At 42.8% G+C, this 22,184-nt stretch overlaps 1 protein-coding gene and 1 long non-coding RNA gene across 2 annotated transcripts in view; one reads left to right on the top strand and one right to left on the bottom strand.

Annotated features, from left to right (window-relative positions):
- LOC308191510 (visual pigment-like receptor peropsin) overlaps positions 1-12,520 on the top strand; it is a 34,141-nt gene extending 21,621 nt beyond the window's left edge. The window contains exons 3-6 of the mRNA XM_080583958.1: positions 3,190-3,289; positions 5,361-5,465; positions 8,722-8,945; positions 9,612-12,520. Coding sequence (XP_080440084.1) covers positions 3,190-3,289; positions 5,361-5,465; positions 8,722-8,945; positions 9,612-10,049 — 867 coding nt within the window. The 3' untranslated portion in view covers positions 10,050-12,520. The remainder of the gene's footprint in view (positions 1-3,189; positions 3,290-5,360; positions 5,466-8,721; positions 8,946-9,611) is intronic.
- LOC308191512 lies at positions 6,746-20,616 on the bottom strand. The gene is made up of 2 exons (XR_013948084.1): positions 19,688-20,616; positions 6,746-7,459 (listed from the first exon to the last, which is right to left on the bottom strand). It is a non-coding gene; the product is annotated as an uncharacterized lncRNA (long non-coding RNA).
- Positions 20,617-22,184: the final 1,568 nt, after the last annotated feature.

The following is a 22,184-nucleotide window of genomic DNA, read 5'->3' as shown; positions in this document are numbered from 1 at the left end:
AGGCTATATTTTACTTTGTCTGCTGTAAATGAAGACAACCCTTATGAATTCATCAGGGATACATAAGTTATAAAGGTAGTAAAACTCGGGTGCTCATAGCTTAAAATTTGATGGTACACTGGGGATTTCTGACTCTCCCTGCGGTGAAGGAAAACTTAAGAAACAAATTTGCATGCAGTAGGAGCTTTATGTCTTGTGGCTTGTAAATAGTATTCCAAGAACATTAGTGAGATTGAAAATAAATACAAAGCAGAAAAAAAGCATAGCCTTTTCTTCAGTTGTGCCTTAGTTTCCAGGCAACATAAAGATAATGAGCAAGTTCTGTGAATATCTACACAGCCAAAGGAGCAATGTTGGTATGGCACTGAGAGAAAACCTTTCAAAACTGCTAATTTACTCCTATTTCTTAATAGGTAAAAAGGAAAGGTGGTGGGTCAAAATTACTATATGGTCAATTTTGTGTTTCTATTGGAATTCATTGTTACCTATCAACACTGTTGGTATTCAATCATAATAGGAAGGACAAAATTGCATTACACAAAAATGGAGGAAATGTGACTATGCAGGACGGAGCTAGCTGGGGGTAGAATAAATGAAAAGGAAAAACAGAACCTGGGAAGGAGAAAACCATTGCTCTTTCTGAGTAAGTATAACCATTTCTAAGGAAATGGTTAGTCAAGTGTTTCCTGGCTGTGCATCTTTAAGCTAGCAGAAAGTTGCAAATACCTTATTTTTTTGTTACTTACAGGTAGTAAAATCTGTGGTTGTAAAAATCAGGACTACGCTAAAGTAGCTTTTCTGTTGCTAACTACTTTGGGTAGTCACTCTGCTTGCTACCTGCAGTCCGTGTTGTCTGTTTAGGAGCAGAGGTCTTTCTTCCATATCCAGTTGTATGTGCTTGCTGTCTCAAGAGCTCGCTCATCCCTCGTAGCTTTAGAGAAGTTTGGCAGGGATGACACTGGTTTGAGGATCCTGCTCCCAAAGCAGCCCTAACCCTCCTGCATTGATCTCTCTTATTTCAAGCTTCCAGATGCCACAGCCTCTGCACGGGCTGCTCTGCAGCTTGAGAGCCATCTCATATACCTCCTTTATTCATTTCATCCCAGCTCTCTTGTCATCCCCCAAGTTCCCTCTCCTCCTTGCCCTTTTACCTTGTTGGCTGTTCCCCAGTTGCACAGCACAGCCACCTGTGGGATGCTTCTGCTGGTTTAGACTGCGTGGCCCTGCTCAAATCTCTGACTGTAGCCTCACACTAACAGAAGCAACAGTATTCTGATGCGCCGAAAGGCTGCTGTGAAATAGCAAGAAAATATTTTGGCTTGTTCTTCCTTATGGTGATGGAGCTTCATCTGAAATGCTAAAGGGGAAGAGTATATTTCTAGACCCACTTTTCCTCCCTTGTAAACATGCCCAAGGGCTATTCCAACTGAGGACTCAACGTAATTGAGTCCTCAAAGCTCTGACATCAGGGAATGGGGGAATGGAAGAGTTGTGATCATGCCTGCAGGTAGCAAAACATACCGTGATGTATCTCAGAAAAAATCAGCCGGTTTCAGCATAGAAGGGCTAATGGATACATACTAAGAAGTTTGTCCTACTACTGGTGTGTTGTCTTATAACTCTTTAGACTTAATTTCGAAGTGTTTCTTTGCATCATTGCTGAAATACTACTTCCTTTCTGATCTAATAACTAGAGCAATTGGTTAAGCTTATGCTTAAGTGTGGTTTCTCAGTAGCCCTCAGCCATGCTGTTTTCTGCTTTTATGAAGCGTTGTTAGAGCGCATGGAGAAGTCACAGCTGTTTGCATCAAAAAGGCTGATGAAATGCAGAGCACATTTTCGTATCCAGGTATTTCACTCATCTCTACGATACACAGTGGGTAAAATTCAGCCAAGTTCAGCCTGTAGTAAGTAGCTGAGGACATCTGTTTTCTGATGTGAACCTTGTTTGCATTTATACACCAAGTATGTGTTGATTGTAAGTACAGCATAGATGGATTTAGCTTGTTGCAGTAGCAAGTCTTGTGTGCATTTAAAATAGGTCTGGAAACATTGGTCTTAAAAAGTACTTAGAGTCAGCATAAGGGTGTCAGTGGCAAGAAAAAACACCAGTGAAAGAAACGATGAAGCAGCCCTTTCCTACCCTAACCCTTCACCCAATTTAATTTATACAATCTGCCATGGTCTCAGCTTTGAGTCTGGATTAAGGCCCCAGATTCTGGGATAAATTGAATTCCATGGGAGTTGTGCCCATTCACACAAAGACAGAGTTTGTTCCCTTAGAATAATGATGTGCCTTCCCTCCGATAATTTTACGACTCAAATGCCAAGTCGGAGTCCAGCGACACTTGCTTAGTGTTCCTGCCTCCCTCGGTGTAAAACTGACACCTCCAAGAGCTCCTCTGCTCTGCCCAGTTTCGTACATCACCGCAAGCTTTCAACAACAATAAAAAAAAAAAGTACTGCCTTCTGTATTTTGCCTGGATCACTTCCCAGTCAGATAGCATTCCCTAGCAGATGGCTGCATCCACCTTCACCGCAGCCAGCAGCAGCTCCATTCCTATACTCACAATTGACACCAGCGGAGTTGTTCCCGTCCTGCACACGTGCGGCTGAGACCTGACATCAGTGGGAGCCGGAGGTGAGGATCAGCCTTGGTAAATAGCATGCAGTCAGTAACACCAGCACTGACACCCAATCCATTTGGATGATTTAGCGTCAGATGTTTTTATTTAATGTTTTGCAAGACTTCTTGCTCAGCCGAACCCATTACCTCCTCTGTTCTTCCCTCTTTGGCCTAAAATTCATGGAGTCGGTTTGTGTTTTTGCTCCGCCTCAATGGGTTGGCCGCATCTAGTCCCTTTTTGCACATTCAGGGTTTTTCTCCACTTGAGTTCAATCTTTTTTCTCCTTCATTTGGCAAGTCATTCTAGGGAAGCTTAGATGTGAGGGTGTGTTTTCTTATTTATTTGATGTACATGACAGAGCACTTTACTGATTTTTGAACATTCACTTGCTCACTGATCCTATAAAAGATGACTGCTCCTGACATTTTATATTTCCCTGCTAGTTGGGTTGCTGGAAAAATTTTCGAGAACATTAACATGAAAGTGACAAGAGCAATCCCTGTGGTTCTTTTCCCCTCCGGCACTGCAGTAAGAGAGCACCCTGTGCTGCTTTGTTTTTCAGGTTGATGGCTTCCTGACACTTCTCTTTGGCCTGGCTAGCATTAATACCCTTACAGTGATCAGTGTCACTCGCTACATAAAAGGCTGCCATCCTGAGAGAGGTAAGGAATAAAGGCAGATCCAGTTCTGCTTTCATTGAATTTCTTGTAAATCTGTACTCCTTTCAGTTACACAATTTATTAAGTATAAATTAGATGCACTGGAAACCATAGCCTAATGTAGTTAGGTATGTTAGAAACACGTTTGCACAGAATCCTTCAAGAGTTAACCCCTAAAAAGGCCAAATTATTAACAGTACACTTTGGTTACCATGGGTGAAATTCACTTTTGTGCAAAAGACAAGACCTGCTGATTCTCTGTTTCTTAGAGTACAACTTAAATAGCTCTTAAGTGATTCATACATCCTTGCCCAGAATCACTGTAACCAACAAATTTTCATCTTCTGTGAGATGATATTTAGGAGAGCTTCCAGCCTCGATAAGATCCCTGGTTCAGCAAGCACAGGCACTGTGGACTGCTTAGATGGCACTGGGAACACCCAGCCTGCACATCGTGCCTCCAGCGTTCACAGCTCTGTGCAGCCTGGCATCCCCATGTGCTTTTCCCACCTCCCCTCAGTGGACAGGTTCATACCACAGGAGATGAGAATTACTGGCACAGTTCCCAGAACTGACCATAACCCATCTCTGCCCTGTCTCCTGCCTATCTCCCGGGTCTGTGAGGCATCATAGACACAGCCTCTCACCCACAATTCCTCCTCCTTCAATGTCCTGGTATCTGCAACCTGAATATCTCAAACAGCTACTCTTCATTACTGTCTGCAGTGCTAGAGACCTTTCACCAAGTGCTCTGTTTTTCATGTTGTTTGTTTGCTTTTAAATGTCTTTTTTCTTTTTAACCTTTGGTATAAATGCCTCTCCAAAGGCATATGAGTGCTCCACTATTCAAATCTAGTCTGAAATCCTTTAAACGTGAGGTGAAGACCCCATCAGAAAGCCTCTATAAACATGCCACCCTCTACCGTTTTTCCTTTGTGATTCTGTATGTCACCACTCTCTCCCCAGACACTCTCTTTCACAGGATCAGGAGAAACCTTTCCTTGCCATTCAGCTTGGATCTTCTGTCTGCTGAAAACTTTGACCTCCACTGGGAGCCTTACTTGGTCATTCCTCTTTATGCCTACATATTCTATAAAGTCTCCTCAGTCTTTCTTTCACCATGCATACATAATGTATTTTAAGTTTTCATGCTCTCATTATGACTGGCTTGTACCATCTTTCAAGCAGGAATTTACTAGTATCTCCGTATAAAACATGTACAAATACACTGGATGCATCATATATGTTTGTGTGTTTTTCTAATAGCATGAGCATTATTAGCTGTGTAAAGAGCTTCTACAGGGAGGTCTTTTTTTCCACAGGAAGTTCTTCTGCAGTTTGCTGAAGTTTTAGATTTGTTGAAGTTTATTTTCAAAACAACCTGTTAGAATTTGTCTCTGCTGTATTCTATAGCTTATATTCACTGCAAATTAGGAAGTCATATTTAAAGTGTTTCTCTTTTGTAAAGCCTTATCACATGTTCATCTGTGCATAATTTGTTTGCCTCCTGAGGAAATCTGACCAAGTACTCAGTATAACTTTACATAAATTTTGAAGAACAGAGATTAGTGGCCACATAAATATTTTCTGTGCAGACAAAGAAATTATCACAATGTATGGCAACAGTGGGACAGATTAAATCATTTGTACTGAATGACTGATATAGTTTGACCGGATAATATTTCTTGTCCTTTTTTAACAGCAAAAACTTTGAAATGAGTAAGAAAATCCTAGGACTTTACTTATTGTTTGTTTCGTATAAAACAACATAGAATTGTTTTGTGCTTTTTACAAAATCGCAAAACAAAACTGACACAGCATTTGCTAATTCTGCAGTGCTCAACAAACACTGTCTTCTGCTAAAAAGCTGTTCAGGTCCACTGCTCTACAAGTGGTCTTGAACACAATCCAGACAATTTTCATATTTCAGCTTTTCTTATAAATACCTATATTTGACTTTTCTTAACAATAGCTGTGTTACCCTTATTATTTGTTGTTCTAATAGTATCTTTAGATTTCAGAGGTAAAGTTGCCTTTCCAAGTTTTATTTTCTGACTAAACCATGCCATTGCAGGTCACTGTATCAGCAACAGCAGTATGACGGTGGCTCTGGTTCTCATCTGGATAGCAGCTTTCTTCTGGTCAGCAGCTCCATTGCTTGGCTGGGGCAGTTATACAGGTAACAGGTATCTTTCAGTTGTACATATTTGGCACCTCTCCACTTAACTAAACAAAGATATTTACCTTTTTTTTCTTGCTGTTTGTGATAAGCCAGACTGATTATCAGTGGAACTGAGAAAATCATTTATCATGCATGATGTACATGCACAGCATTGCCTACTTTGGGATCAGCTCTAAAGAGATTTTTTTGCAGATATCACAAAAGTGTATTACCTATGGAAAAAGAAAATAGGGCCAGAAATATTTGGCATGGTTAAGCAATGAGATAAAGGAAACTATCAAAAGGCATCCTTCAAAAGCTGTCAAGATTAGGGAGCTAGAAAAGAACACAAGTTCCAGCAAGTTGAACTTGAAACTATAGTAAGACAAGCCAGAAAGATCTGGTGAAACAGTTTGAAAGTATGAAAACTAACATAACAGAAGATGATAAAGATGCCAGAAAGTCTGTCAGTCCAAGAAGTGATTAGGATGAAAGATAAGGCTCTAGCAAAAAAAGAAGGGGGACTAGGGGGGAAAATTCATTAGTGAACACTAAGGTAACTCAATGGCTAATTTTCTCACACCAGAAAAGATGGACAAATTGTCTCAAGTCTCTAAACAAATCAAAATAAATTTCTAGGAACAAATAATAATAATACAGAAGTCCTAACAACTAAAATTGTATGACTGAAATTGTCCAAGTGTATGGATCCTGTAGACATCTGCTCTTTGATCTGCAACATTCAACATATTCATAAAATAGTAGCTGAGAGTCAAGGGGCAAAAATGAAATTACAAAGTTGCTGAGGATACAGTAGTAGTTTGGATGACATTTCATCTTGCAGTGAGAACAAAGCTTCACTGTGTGAACATGCAGAAGGGTTTTGGTGTGCTGAGCTTCTGGGCAATAACATGTCAGAGATAATTCAGAGCTAAGGAATCTAAAGTCATACAGGAAAAACGTGGTGCATTTGAAATGGTGATTACCAATTGGAAAACAGAATATAGAGCGGTGTTTTATAGGTCTATGAAAACATAAGCATGATGCTCAGAGATGGAAAAATAGGGAGAAAACACAAGGTACCATCAGGAAACTAATAAAAATCAGAAAGCCTAGATCTCCAGTGTGGCTGAAAAGACTTTGCACAATGACAGTGTAGGTGGAGAAGATATTTCTTCCCCTGAGAACTTGCTCACAGGGGCAATAACTGGGGGCTAAGGCTCAGTAGACTCCGAGGTCTACTGCTAGGGTGAGGTTTAGGGCAAGGGTGAATATCAGGAAAAGGCCAAAGCCAGAGCTGCAGCATGTGAATGTTTATTTGTTACATACATATGCTTTGAAGTATCTCTGCACCCTTGAAGGACACATGAGAAAAGCAACTATTTCTATGATTGTTGAATCAAATCCAACAATCCCAAAGCAAACTGTTTTGTCAGTGCATTAGGCTCCGTGGATCTTTTGTTTGAGACAGAATCACTGTTATAATTTTGTCTTGTTTCTGCACTCTGGATATGTCATAAGACTTGAGGAGGTTAGATTTGTCATTTCTGTATATCTTCTGGCATGCTGTGCTTTCATATTCCAATAATCTTACTAGCACTTCATTTGTAGAATGATTTCTGACATCCATTTTTGGCCCTAACTTGGAGCCAGGGACTTCTTTGCTCTGTCGGGGTATCCAAGTGCCCCTGTGGATCCTGCTTGTTATTTGGATTCAGCTTCCTAATGCCAGCCTTCACAGCAGCTTCTGTGAGTGCTTCTTCCTGCTGAGAATCGCAGCAGTTTCAGATTCGTGGTCTATCTGATTCCAAACACGTTTCCACAGACGGCACCCATGAAGACATGGGAGCCCAGCAAGGGCAAGTCCTGCAGCAGGCAGCGGAGCAGGACGGGTACCAGCAGACCTCAGCATATAACACATCACAGCCTCTGATCTGCCACTTCTTCACAGCAGCTGCAGAGGTCCCCAGGACCCCTCTGACTTTTGGAAATGCCACTTGCCAGTGTCCCTGCTGAGGGGGGAAAAAACACAGCCCTGAATTCTGACTCATAGAAGAAGTGCAGGATTTTCTTTTCATGTCATCTGGAAGCTGCTTTCTTTTTTGAAGTCAGAAGTTTTCACAAATGAGAAACTTAGAATTAAGCCAGATACTATGATTATCTTTTTGAATAATATCTTGGGATCTACTGATGAAAAAAAGCAAAGGAGATTCTATTACTGAGCACATCCAGACAGCAACACCTGAAGCTCTTGATGTTAAAAATACTGAGCTCTTTTTGATGAGACTCATGAAAGTGATTTTAATCTTTTGCTCCTATAATTCATCCTATCTAAACCTTCTATCACCCATGAGGAATTAAGGGATTTTTTTCTTTAGAGTTATCGCTGGATGCCAGGGAGAGATCTGTTGCTAAATCATGCAAGCTTCACCTGTATTGTATTTCCAGGACTTGTTAATACTTGACTTATGTAATTTTGGTTTATGCTTCAATTATTTATAATTTGGTTTACTGCCATGGCTGTCAGGGGAGGAATAATAACAATAATAGTAATAATAATAATAAACCACACACAAAATAGCTTTCTTCCTTTAAAGCAAAAATCAACAATTCACAAAATATAGAAAATCCTTAATGACATAAAATTCAAGTTTTATGTAAGAACACGTTTGCAAATTATATCATTTCCATTAACAGCATATCATCTGTATTTATATGCTTCATCTTCCCATAATTTCTATCAGCTGTATCAATTTGCTTTCATCTCTCACTACAGTAAAACTTTCATTACCATTTTGCTTCTATTTAAAAAAAACTCAATACTTTTATTTCCTACTTTGCTATGTAAGTATTGAATTCTTACATGTGGCACATTGTCCCTACAATTGCTTGTTATGCTGGTGTAGAGCTCATCTTAGAAAGTTACTACACAGAACATTGTCAAATAACAGACTACACAGGAATATCAAACCTACTACGTTAATCCACAATTAGCATCACAATTTCCTATCTTAAAACAACAGTTTGTGCATTATGGACTTAACAATGGAAATCTAAATGGTACAGAATGATAATATGCATTAAAACTTGTTATGGTCTAGCTGGTCTTGAAAAATTTTTTATGTAGGAGATTGTCACAGCTCATTAAATCAGAAAGATCACTCCATTCTTTACTGCCTCAAAGAAGAAAAATACAGCTTCTAAATTGATATATTAATGACACAAAACCAGACAAATGTTCTAAAAATGCTAACCAACTTACTTTTTTTTCCAGATCGCATGTACGGAACATGTGAAATAGACTGGGCAAAAGCCAACTTCTCTACAATCTACAAGTCCTACATTGTCTCCATTTTTATCTGCTGCTTCTTCCTACCTGTGACAGTCATGGTCTTCTCATACGTGTCGATTATCAACACTGTCAAACTAAGCCATGCATTAACAGGACTCAGTGATCCCACAGACAGACAGAGGAGAATGGAGCGGGATGTCACCAGGGTGAGTCTGGGTTTGATATTGGGTAGGATTCATCTCAGTGAAAGCTGTCTATCCAAAAATTGGTCTCAATTAGACCAGAAGAGAACAAAATCCACCACTCACATTTAATTTCTCTGTAATCTTAGTGACAGAGTCTGAACTCAGTGAAGTGAACGTAAGGATTGTTTAAAACTCCTGCTCCCTTAGTTGGCTAATATTGGTCCTACATCACACGAGAAAAATAATTTAAATACAATTGGAGCAGGTTATACAGCACAAAAACTGAAGTTTGGTTTGGCATATTCCCTTTTCTTTCGGCAGAGATGTAACTTCTGTGAATGCTCAAAAGCAACAAGGAAACTTTCAAATTACTTGTCCCAGACCTAAATCTATCCTAAGTCTTCTGAGTCCAGATAAACATACAGGGGGTTGTAGCTATTTTCATTCCATTAGATGAGGCATTGCTCAAGCATACCTCTTGCCCAAATTAGATATCTAACTTCTAGGCCTACCTGTCTCCATCAAAGCAAAACTTTTGCTTGTCTGTACACTCCTGTGAGCTATACCTTCAGTAGAATCTGAATGTTTCCCTTCCAGTTGAGTTTCCAAGCTACTATTACTAGTGTATTTCTTCCCTGATGCAGTCTTCCAGTATAGATTTAAGGCTATTTTTCATCTGTCTTCTAGGTTTCTATTGTCATTTGCACAGCCTTCATTATTGCATGGTCACCATATGCTGTCATCTCTATATGGTCTGCCTATGGTCACTCTGTGCCCAACCTTACCAGCATCCTTGCCAGTTTGTTTGCTAAGTCTGCCAGTTTCTACAATCCCATTATCTACTTTGGAATGAGCTCCAAGTTTCGAAGGGACATTTTCATCTTGTTTCGTTGTGCCAAGGAAGTCAAGGACCCTGTGAAGCTCAAACGTTTCAAAAACCTCAAGCAAAAACAAGAGCCTTGTCAGAAAGAAGAGAAGTATGCAGCAGAAATGCACCCTGCGCCGAGCCCTGATTCTGGGGTGGGAAGTCCAAGCAACACTCCACCTCCAGCAAACAGGGAAGAGTATTTTGGTATTCATGATACACCATCTAATAACCCTGACATTGAATGTGATAGACTGTGAGTTTTGTGGCCACTTAACGCACTCACCCACTTTGTGTTCAGGAAGACCCTCTTCAGATCACTGCTCAAGTGACCTCCCAACTCCCGATCCATCTGTTTCTTGCTATAGCATTGACGATTATGCAACTCAACCAAATCAGATGACAAAGTGATATTTTTCTTCTGTGTAGGTACAAAATGCTACAAAGCATGTTACAATGTGGGCAGGCAGTGCACCCAGTGCCAGAAACATTTCGTTTTCACATGCATAAAAGAAAAGGAAGGCTGACTTATGAAGACAAGGGATTAGCTAGCAAAAATTCACTAATGTTCCCATCCAAATGGTATTAATTATGAGATTACATTTCCAAATGTATTTTTTACTCTTCAACAGTCCCAGCCATAGAGGATCACTTTAGCTCTGTGGTGCTGCACAGCCTGTGGCCATAGGAGAAGGGCCATGCTGATAGCTGTGGAGCTGCTGCTCCAGTGACTGCTAGATTTTAGACAAAAACGCTTGCTCCTTGCGGGTACAGAGATGGATCCATCATCCACGCATGAGCATGGGCCTGATCGCCTGTGCCCAACTCTATGTTTGTCTATGCAAGTAGCTGTAGATCTCGGCATTTTGTAGTCACTGTAGGCTCAACAGTGGCTTTACACTTTTCCTTGTTTGTTTGCAGAATTATTTCCATCTTTCCCGACTTTCCCAGTGAGCAGGGCCTGGCTGTAGTGTGCCCATTCATTAAAGCCAAAAAGCTGGCTTTAATTTTCCTGATGTGCCTCCAGCTTGATTGTTTTTCTACATGACTATTAAGGTGGAGCAGGAGATGCTGTGCAGGCAATGAAACCAACGACATTAAGCTTGCAAGAATATTGACCAAGTATGGCATCAGAGCTATTTACAAAATATAATCCAACACTTCACTGCTGCTCTAAAGAAAGGTTTTGTACCTGCCTATTGGTTAAAAGAAAAAAATAGATATATCAACTGAGTGATTTAAATAGCAAAATTGTAGAACTAAATCAGCAGCGAGGTTACCAGATACTATAGTATCCAATTATTCCATCAAGTTTATTTTTCAAAATGGAAGTGAGGAGGTATATGGTCCGAATTCCCCATTTTACATATTTTTATGGAAGTATCTGAGTACACAGTTAATTACTATGCATTAGCCCTGGAAATTTTGGGGGTTTATTCAGTGACATTTGCATGCTAAGCAAGGGGAGTGGAGGGGAACAAAACCATTTGTTGCCAGGTTCACTGATATTTATGACTTTGTGGAATCTTTCACCATCCAGGTATGCTAAAATGCAGTTGTTTTGCACAAGTTTGTAACTTTCCCAAGAAACACATTTGGAAAAGCAAAGAGAGCCCACCTTCATTTCCTCCATTACTCTATTTGTTTTGAGAAAATCACCTGCGTTTTGAAGTTAAAAACAAATAAACATTATAAGCAACAGTCGGGAACTGTTTTCTTTCATGGCCACAGATCTGAACTACAAGAATATTCGTCTTTGTGGAAAATTGAAACATGGGTGCTATTTCATTACCATAAATAATTAAAAGCAAATAAGTAAACTGTTGACTTCCAGATAAAAGCACATGCTGTAACTGCCGAAACAGACGAAACCATTTAGGGCCAAACCCTGTCCCAGCTGGATGAAGCCAGGCTGGGCTAGCCAAAGCTGCCACACAGTCTTGAAAGCTTCTAGGCCTAACCCAAAACCTACCTTAGCAGCACCGCTGGACTGGGCCTTGCCACTGCTGCACGCACCCAGGTGTCCCTGCAGGGAGGCATGCCACATGTCCCCATCGGATGCGGCTCGATGCCAGGCTGGTATTTAATATGCATTTCCACTAACTCACGGGTGTCTAGGGAAAGTACTTGCCCCACTGCACTGTAACAATGCCGATGATCTGTGGGATCCAGACTTTGATGCAGAAAGATGGGAAAATGGCAAAGGGGGTGGCAGAGTAACAAGACCTTTTCCAGGAGTCTGCACCACTTCCCACACCACCAGCGTGCCAGCCAAAATCTCTGCTAGTTCATATGCTATTGCACATGTACACAGCAGCGAGACGGAGATGAGAGAGTAGTTAAAATGAACCAGAACATGAACAGAACAGAGGGATAAGAGGGAGAGAAGCAGAGGAGCAGCTGAAGGATACATACCTGCTGAAACACACCTAGAAACAGCTAACACAGCAAAAGCTGTGACTGGACTGCGTACAACTCCCTCCTGCCATTCATAAGGCTACCGTGCTTTGTGGATACAGGGTAGTACCATGAGACTGCATGTCTGCAGAGCAGAACATCTGGTTTTGCGGGTTACTCGGGGGAAAAGGGGACAGATGCCTTTGCAGGCACCAACCTGTGCTCCAGGCCCAGTAACAGCACTAGCACATTTGTCACTGAAGTTCCTCCTGTTGTTAAGCCTCCAGCCCTAAAGCAACAGCATCCTGTAGCTACATGCAAGGCACCTGCAAGTGTCTGAAGACAGGAAAAAGAAAAAAAAAACACATACAGAACCCATTACTGCTCAAGTACAGGTAAGAGGATGCACTTCAGGTTTTCAAGTGTGCAGATTAATTTGCAGAACGCTTTGCCTCCATCCTGCTTTCCTGTTCTGCATTTCCTCCCTTTGTCTCCGGTCCCACACTTGCCTGGATGAGGCTGGCCCCTGCTTCTGCCTTCACAGGAGGCTGCTCCACCTGCCAAGCCCATGCCACCAGCCAGGGAGCAGCAAAGAGCTGAGGGGCTTGAGAGCATCAGCTAGGGAAGACATGACCTAGGTCTGCTGAAGGTAGATGAAGGAATCCTACACTCAGTTCCCTACGATTTTCACTCAGTAACAATGAAATACCGTGTAAATGGCATACAAAGGCCTAGAGCCAAATTATCCCTCCCTCAACATCACATTCCCCAAACATTCAATTTGCTTTTGCAGTGGATGAGTTTTATCAGGACGGATGCAAGAGGGCTGTTGTCACAACCAATACACTGGTGATAAGGATGCTCTCCTGGGACACTGTGGCTTTGAATGCTCTCGGTCTGAGAAGGGAGGTCCCGTGCCCCTGGATGAAGCAAAGGACCACCTGCTCCTAAGCTGTCAGTTTTGAAATACTATGTTTTTACATTTTCTACTGCTAAAAGCAGGTGGTATGTCAAAGGTGGAAACATATCCTATCAACATGAAAGAGGACATCCCATCCTAGTGCTGCCGCATTACCTTGTGTGAAGGCGTCACAGCAGGCAGGCAGCATGGGCCTGTATACAGGACCCAGGTCTTACGCTGCTTCCACCAGGGTCCTTTTAAAAGATGTGCTTTTTATTGAATGCTCTAGTGCCCGTCTGCACAACTGAGATCCCATGACTATTGCTAGCAGCCAAATGGTCAGGAATCTCTCGTCATGCTGGAAGAGAAATGTGTTCAGACCTTCCTCCATTTGGCATAGAAGCTCTGGCATGTAGGCTCCTTCTGTATCTCTTACTCAACACTGGATACTACTGTGAAATTTGTAACTGAATGTGGTAGGACAAGCAATCCTACCATTTCCAAAGGATGCTGTCAGCATTTGCTGGCTTGTTCCAGAAGGATCTGAGACATACGTTAGCTCTCTTTTACTGCTAGATGCAAGGAACGCAGCCAGCAAACCTTGCTGTTTGTTATCCATTTCTGTACTCACAGCCCTGTTGGCATCACTAAAGCACTCTGGCAAAAATGACATGCTTCAGCACAATAAAAGTCACTCTGCAAAAAGCTTGAAACACTTGAGCCACCTTTTAAATATGCCTTTAACTACCCTACATATTCATTTCCAAACATTCCCTATTTTGATTAGCAGCAATACACTCAAGCAGCTGAATTCTTAATGGCTACACAATTAATGTATTTACATGTGCATCAATATCTCGTCAGCTCTTACTTGACTATTTCTTATCTACATTATTCATAATAACCAACATATCCATTACACCTCAATCACTGCAGTTATTAAGGTTTGTACATACAACTTGACCTTGCAGGCGGATTACCAGTATCCCTGTTACTGCCACAACCATTTTACTTGGGCTACACAGTTCAAGCAATAAAGTTAAGCAGGAATTACTTACATTCAATTTCCACACTTAAAAATAGCTGCAACTGATTGAGGAAAAAAAAATATGATAAAGCTATAATTTGTTCATTAATGCTAAGACAACCTTTTGGGCTCACATTTTCCCTGCTGACATTTTTGCCGAGCTGAAAATCCCTTTGGGTGTCAGCACATTGAAATACATAACAGCATTTCTTCATAGCTTTGACATTTCTAATGGTAACACAAATAACCTGAGTGTGTAGTTAGAGGAAGTAGGAGAGTATACTGCATACCAGTCCCTGTTCTCAGTGCTATTTATGCCTTTTTATCTAATGACTCATGTAAAGCATTTCTGGTAGCAGAGATCAAGTCTGGTCAAGTCTTCCTTGACCTCTCAAAGCCAATGACTTTACTCCAGTTCGAACTACTTAGGCTTGCACACCTTTGCAGGGTTTCTCTCCACACCTATAAATGCTTTATTCTTTGCTGTGAGGACTAACAAGATAAGGTAGATACAAGGTGCACCAATCCAAGTGCGTCCTATGGTTGGCACTTTTCATACGAAGAAGAGATGGAGAGAAAAATCCTTTCCCAAGGGTAGGGCTGTACTAGAGCTTTGTTCTGCTGCCCCAGTGAATGCTCTCACCTCTGGGCAATAATGAAAAAAGGAACAATGCTACCATGTCAGTATTTTGAACTACCTGGACAGTTAAGCACTATTTATAAGCCAGCCTCGCAGATCAGGTTCTCTTGCAATGCTGCATCTGTCCCTCTGCCTACTTCTCAAATTGCCAAAGACCAAAGTCTGAACCTATTCAGTGCATCAACAAATGCGAAAGACTTTTGCAAACACTTCAGGAGTTTCTGCAGACCAAAGTGAAGGTGCCTGTAGGGTCAAATGGGTCTCTGTATACCATATGGTCTGAAGTGCCTAATTCCAGCCTAATTCAGTGAGGACTTCACACCAGCCCCCCACTTGGGGGTACTACTTGATGTGCAGAAGAAGTACAAGAATAAAATCAAGATTCAAGGACGTCCAAACAGTACTGCAATAACAACACATCAAAGAGTTACTACATGGAAAATAATAATCCTATTGCCAATACAAAAATAAATAAATAAATCAGGGACACACTCTGAATACTGTCTACCAGCCGTCCATGCCAATAATCATCATCTTTAACGTTCACTGAATGTGACAAAAGCCCTCTGGGGATAACAAACACACAGCATTCAATTATGCAGTAGTATGTATCCTAGTAGAACAGAAGTGGAAGGACTCGCAGAGATCACTGCAATGCCACCTCTCCCTTGCTGATATTCAAAAACCTCTGGTAGCCTTTGACACTGCACACCAGCCAGCCTGACCGCTGCAAGGAGCCACTGCTTGAGCAAAGTCCAGATGACCATGGAGGGTGCACGTGTGGTTGGAGGCACATCTGCTGGGTCCAGGGCAAGGTCAGTGCAAGCTGCCCAAACAGTAGGGCCTGTGGGTCACATTCACCACAATATTTGTAAAAGGAAGCCTGAAGTCAAGAATAATGTTTGGCAGTATAAATGAGCAAGCAGGTCTTGGTGATGTGACCTGGGAAAGCCTTGCCACACACCACAGATAAATTTTAAATGGATTCATATCAAACTCGCTTCATAAAGAAGGGTGAGAGAAACCAAGTTGGTTTGCAGCACTTCTTACAATACAGGGAACTGCTGCCTGAAATGAGCAAAACTAACTCCTCCAAGAAAAGCTAGGCAATTCTTGGGACAGCATGCGGCCTATATGTGGATTTAAAGGGAGTAGGAAATGGGCTTTACCTAGTACTGGATTGACACCATGTTACCTGATGACACAATGCTCAGCTTCATTCACTGAAAGGTACACAAGTACAGAAGCATTCACAAGTGTTATTTCAGACAAAATCATCCCAGGCTAATGACCAGTTCAGTAATTTTAATTTCTACCTCCAGAGTTGAGACCCTATCAAGTTGTAGGGAGCTACTGCCAGGCCGCTGGGAGTTAAGGCAAGGCAAAGCATTTATTCCTATGGTCTCTCAGCTCAAAGATCCCAAGGGTTTTAATGAAACTAACATGCCTCAGTTGCCTCTAATCCCAAACAGGTATCTGATCACTTTCCAAATAGCAGAACACAGCAGAAGTAATTCTGCCATGAAAAGTTCAGATTTATCGTATATTTTAATATGGGGTCTTGCACAGTAAGCAGAGTGAAAACTCGCTGTAGTCTGGACAGTTGCAGTCATTAACAGTGTTGACATGGTTTCCTCTACTTAACCGCAACAGCAGGTTTACCTCCTCCTCTGTTACCTGGTAGACCTGCAGCATTTCACTGCCCAGAGCCAACCCACCTCTCCTTCGCAAGGCAGAAGCACCCTGCCACCCAGCCTACAGCTGCCCATGAGAATCCCCCATTCTGAACCGACTGCTTTCATCCACCAGAATGAGGACAACACAGCACGGCCCTGCGTAGGCCCAGGCTGCAAATGGAGGACGGGAGAACGGACCCACAGCAACAACAGGGCCAGGCGTGGGCCAGTTGAGAGCCAGGCGTGGGCCAGCCACACTTGCTCAGCAACAAGCTTAAAAACCAAATAATGCAATTAAAGAAAGAAGCAGTCTGTAAGAGTGTTTGGAAAGGCTTGGGAAAGCTGAGAGGTGCAGCTGGCATGTCCCTCATGGGCCGTCTCCACCCAGACAATAACACACAGAGGCCCCTTGTCAGCAAGGCAAGGACAGCAGTGCGGCTGCTGTTTGAGCCCCTCAGTCCTCTATACCATGACATTTCACTGGGACTCAGAAAACCCAGACGGGGGGGACACGGTCCCCTGCACCATGCAGGCATTCAGGCTTGTGATTAAAGAAACTCCAGAGCCAAATGCTAACATTTGCAACTGCTGCCCACTTGTGATCCTACAACGAAGCCTCTGCGAGCGCTTATATAACCCTTCTACATAGCCCATCAAACCATCCTTCATTAGGCAGCAACAAAGAAATGTCAGAAGTGATTGAAGAGTATATCTTTAGCCCTGAAATGAGTGTTTGTGCTTTGGCTGAGGGGGGCGGGAAGAAAGATATTGAGGAGTGTTCACAATTATGCACATTGCAGCAGTGCAATATCTGTGTAGAGCTATTCATTTGAAATGTTGTAGTCAATAATGACATTCAGCTGCAGAAATCGCTAAATATCACAGAGAGATAATTCCTCTACCCCCTCCAGTGATAAAAATTCAGGGCTTCAGCTCACATTCCTTACACCACCAGTATAGTGCTGACCCTGACTGTGTAAAACCTTGTGATTAAGAAGCCGGGTGGCCAAAGTAAGCCCCACCACCTCTGCTTCCCTCCAGAAAGAGCCATCACAAACATTATCCCTTGCAAATCCAGTGTCAAATCCCCCCAGCCTTGCATAACGGCACAGCTGTAATGTTCATGGTCACAGCAGTTTTGAAACACGACCATGCCTGTAGGATCTGCTGCTGAGGCACTGACCACAACACATGATCTCCCCCAGTGGCTACACTCGCTCCTGCCAGACCCAAGCAGCCAGGATCACGCCTGCATCCTTCCCCACGGCGTTCAGGGAAGGAGAAACAGAGGACAGCAGAGGGAAACACCCCCTCTTCTTCTTCCTTCTCACCTGTGTTTATGTCTGTCACTTGGAGCAGGGGCAGAAAAGGTCATCCCTTTTTATCCTAGAGATATGGGACAGAAATACCATTCCCTTGCAAGCAACAGCCAACTGATTTATTTTAACTAGCAGAGATTTCATCCACAGCATCTCAAGATGAGGCCAACACACAGAACAAGTGAACAGTATAGAGTCAAGAGGACACCAAGATCAAGTGTCTAGGCACTGCAGAATAAGGTTATTGATTACACCGATTCCCTTTTGATACATACATACATATATATATATATATATATATAGGTACACTGATTCCCTTTTCCACCCTAGGTGTGAAAAGAAATAGAACAGCCTAAAAGCAAACACTTACTGCAAATTAATCCAATTTATATGAAATCAGTACCTATTTTAGTTTTCTTACTCATTCTTGTAAGGTGGCTTTTTACTAGATGACAATATGCATTCACTTACTGAAAAAAAAAAGAAAACAAAAAGGCAGTATTGTACAGGATTGGATGTCCTTCCTCACAATAGAATTTTTACTGCATCTGTCTTGAAGAGGTTCCCTGCAGAGAAGTGAAAAAATGTGCTTCCCAGAACAAAAGGAAAGTGATGAATTAGCACAGAGGAAAATTTAAAGTCTCTTTCTTTTATCAGAAATGGATCACTTATCCCAAAATGCTTCTTCTCAGGAAGACAATTAGTAAAACAGTGTCATTAGATGACATCACATTGTCATTTGAGAACAGCATATATTCTCAAATTGCCAGTGCAATCTCTGTTTGATGCCAGGCATGCTCTGGAGAAGTAGCCAGAGACAGGGCTCGTACCAGAGCTCCACCAACAGGGCCAGGAAGTTACAGTTAGATTTCCTGAATTTTATTAAAGATTGGATTTTGTATTTTACCTGACCTGTGAAGACTAGACTGGGCTATGAAGCATTAGTTTTGGGAAGACCAAGGAAATTCACTTCAGAGCAGCAACAGCTTTAAGATGTAATTGTCCCCTCCTAAAATCACTGTCTGCTTCGTTAGACAAAAACAGTTGGATGGTAAGAGTCAGCACTTGCAGGTTTATTTACAGGCTTTCCCATACAGTGGCACAAAGAAGAGAAACTGAGGTTTGGGCATCTGAACTCCTTCAAGTATTAATGCAAAGTATATATACAGGCTATCCCAATCCATGGCAAAGACGGCTCGATGGCAGAAAGCCCGTGTATTGAGGAGGCAGTGAAAGGGGCGTTCAGCAAACACAGCTGGGGCTGAGTACAGAACCACTGCAGGATGCACCAGTGGCCTCCCTAGCGAATATTTACAGCTCGTTGGGGTTGTTAGCACACTGTCAACAGCAGCTCTACCACCCCACCAAACCAGAGCAAAGAGCCAAAGCACTCAGTGAGCTATAACGCAGGATAGCGCATAATATTTAACATCCCAGCTGACACAGCTTGGTTTTGTCCTTTATTAGCTCACTGAGGAGGGGAACACACCATTTAACAGAGCTCCACAGGCCTGATGCTTCCTTCTCTGACACTAGCGTGAATCAGGATTGTCTCTTCTGTTCTCCCTGCAGTTACGTTACATGCGCACAACACGTCATCCACATTTCTCACCAATCATAAACATCTTCTCACTTCACAGTAAGGGACTCACAGAAACCGTCACCAGAACATAAGAGCCTACAATAAATTCACAATGGAGATTTTATACCACCTTTGCACTGCTCTACTTCTGTGAACTATCATAGGAAATGCAAAAACTGAACTGGGGTCTGGACACACCAAGGTACGGCTGCAGCTATAACTCAGCAAAATTAATAGGGCAGATGCCTTTCCTCCGAGCTTAATTATTCTCTGACCTTTTCCCTGGGACTCCCAGCCTCCTACCAGGATGCCGCAGAAGCCATCAGCATTTTGAAACCTGCAGTCCAAGCACTCACCTGAGCATGCAAGGTGGCGGCGTAGAGCTGTGGGTGCAGCAGCATGAAACATTTCCATTTTGTCTGGTCCTAAGCACCTTCTTTTCCCCTCACACTTGTCTTTGCAGCACCTATTTGCAGAGCCCCAAACTCCTCTGTGAGCCGTGAAGACCACAGGCACCTCTCACTGGGCTACGAAACGTAGAACCTGTCCACAACATTTTCATTTTTAATTGCTGGATTGAAAAAGACAACTTATTCGTACATCCCTACATCTTCTCCCAGATGCCACCAGGTTCCAAAGTCACCTACTGAGCTTCTTGTGGAAGAGCCCCCAACAATCACAAGAAACCAGAGCAGGGCCCTCCTCCACCAGCTTTGTCTGAGGGGAGGTGAGGGCAGGGCAGGGCTGGGCTGGGCAGGCCCAGCTGGGGCTGGTTGGTGGGGATGACAGCTGTGGAGCAATCCTTGGGAGATACGTGTCTGGGTTCTCTACAGATACCTGGCCCCATATGTGTCTTCAGTAACCCAAATGCCCTTCCCAGCTCTGTTCTGTAAGCTCTGTGCTTCTCAGCCTTCTTTTCTGCAAAAGCTGCTTGCCTTTCTTGTCCTCTGATACTTCATAAGAGCATAAGTGTAATTTAATTTTCTCTCTCCCAAAAGCCTTTTTCACATTCTTTCATTGTTCGCCTTTCTTTGCGAAGAGCTTTGAGAACCTAAGGTGGAAAACGCCGGTTATTAACGTTTGAAAGCACAGACAGTATTTTCCGTAGTATAAAATACACAAAGGAGTTACAAAGCTCAAAATGCAGAGGTTTTCCTTTTGCAGTTCTCATGGAGATTTAATGCTGGCAATTATAAGAATGCATGCGGTATTTCCAGCTTAACTGTGCTTGTGACAAAGCAATTTATTAGAAGTAATTTACTTAATTTGGGGATCAAAATGCAGAGCTTACCCTGTAATATATAGTTTTGGCACTGGCGGCAGGAAACAGAGGATAGAGCTTATTCAGAGAGATTTGTTTTTCTAATAAGATTTGAAAGTTCACTTTTTTTTTTTTCTTTTATATACAAGAGAAGAGCATCCTTTCTTCTCAAGGATTGATTTCAAATTATTTAAAATTGCATTGGGTCTTTCTGCAGCCTGTAAGGGCATTATAGAAGAAGGAGAGATGGCTCTCCTTTTCGATTCTATTTCTACAATACTGAGTTTATAATTAACTGAATTGCTACAGCATGGCATGATATTTATACATACTGCTTTCTGCTTTTTTAAGTTGAAATGAATCATGAGAAATTACTGACTTTCAGAAAGTATGGATGCAGACTAGCACACTGCAGAAACTTGTGTCTACATCTTTTGTCCCATAGGGTACACCCCATTGCTCTATATGGCTGGAAATGTCCCAAACAACTTGTTGCTTAGCTAAAATGATAGAAAAGGGGAGGTTGTCTAGTAACACCTTGCTAATGTACCAAGCAGCTGACCGAGACCGTGTGCTGAAGGAGACCAGCTGTGGGAAGGTGAACAGCCCATTATTCTGTGTGCTCCCTTTGTGCTCACAGTGGGCAGCAAACATTTTTTATCACCTTCCCTTCACCCTGGTCATTAGGAAGTAAGGAATAAGAACTTGTGCATTTACAGGCAGGAGAAATTCAATGGCCTGCATATATAGAAGGGCAGCAAAAAGGGTCAGAACAGTTCTTCACCCACTTAGAGTCAGCACTCCCCATATTTGTCCTGTTTGCACGCATATTGCAATAAACATTTAGTAGCAAATATCCAGGGCATGGGGAAGGCGGTTGTGTTTCCTGCCTTCAGCCCTGCCCTGCAGCCCCACCAGGGCTGCCAGAGCTGCTGCCTGACTCTGCTGCCCTGGGTGGACAACAGGGTAATGGGTACCTTGGAGGCAGCCTTATTGGGTACCTTATTGGGTTCTGTGTGCCCGAGGTAGCCCTTGCATCCCTCCAAACCCCCCTTGAATCCACATCACAGGGACTCACCACTGCTTAACCCCCCAGCGCCCTCCCCCTGCCCCATCCCTCCAGCAGGACCGTATTTTCCCCTCCCATTTCCCCATTGCCTTCCCCCTCTCCCTCAATGCCAGCACCCCAGAAGCTCTGCTCTTTGCTTCCCAACGAAGATGCACCTTGCTGAAACTGTCTCCACAACATGTAACATTCCCCAGGGAAGGTGCTGCCAGCATCTGGATCCACACAACAAGGGGTTTATATGGGTGCAGCACTACACAGGACATGAGGGGACACCATGTTGCCCTCGGGCTGCTGTCTCCCCACATTCCCGCTCAGGAATATGGGCACGATCCCTCATACCCCCCTCCCCCCATGCCACCATCCGCCAGCTGGGTCCATCCTGGAAATTTTGCATCCCTGAAGGCAAATGGACCTCCACAAGCCCAGCAGGCTTTGTAGGGTGGGAGACCCTGGTGGGAACAAAGCCACTGCCACAAGACTGGGAGAGAGCGATTTGATTTCAGCCCTTACACAGCGAGCCTTT

This window comes from Anser brachyrhynchus, assembly GCF_964034855.1.
Source record: "Anser brachyrhynchus genome assembly, chromosome: 3".
Classification (NCBI taxonomy): Eukaryota; Metazoa; Chordata; class Aves; order Anseriformes; family Anatidae; genus Anser; species Anser brachyrhynchus.
This window is presented reverse-complemented; position numbering and strand designations above follow the sequence as displayed.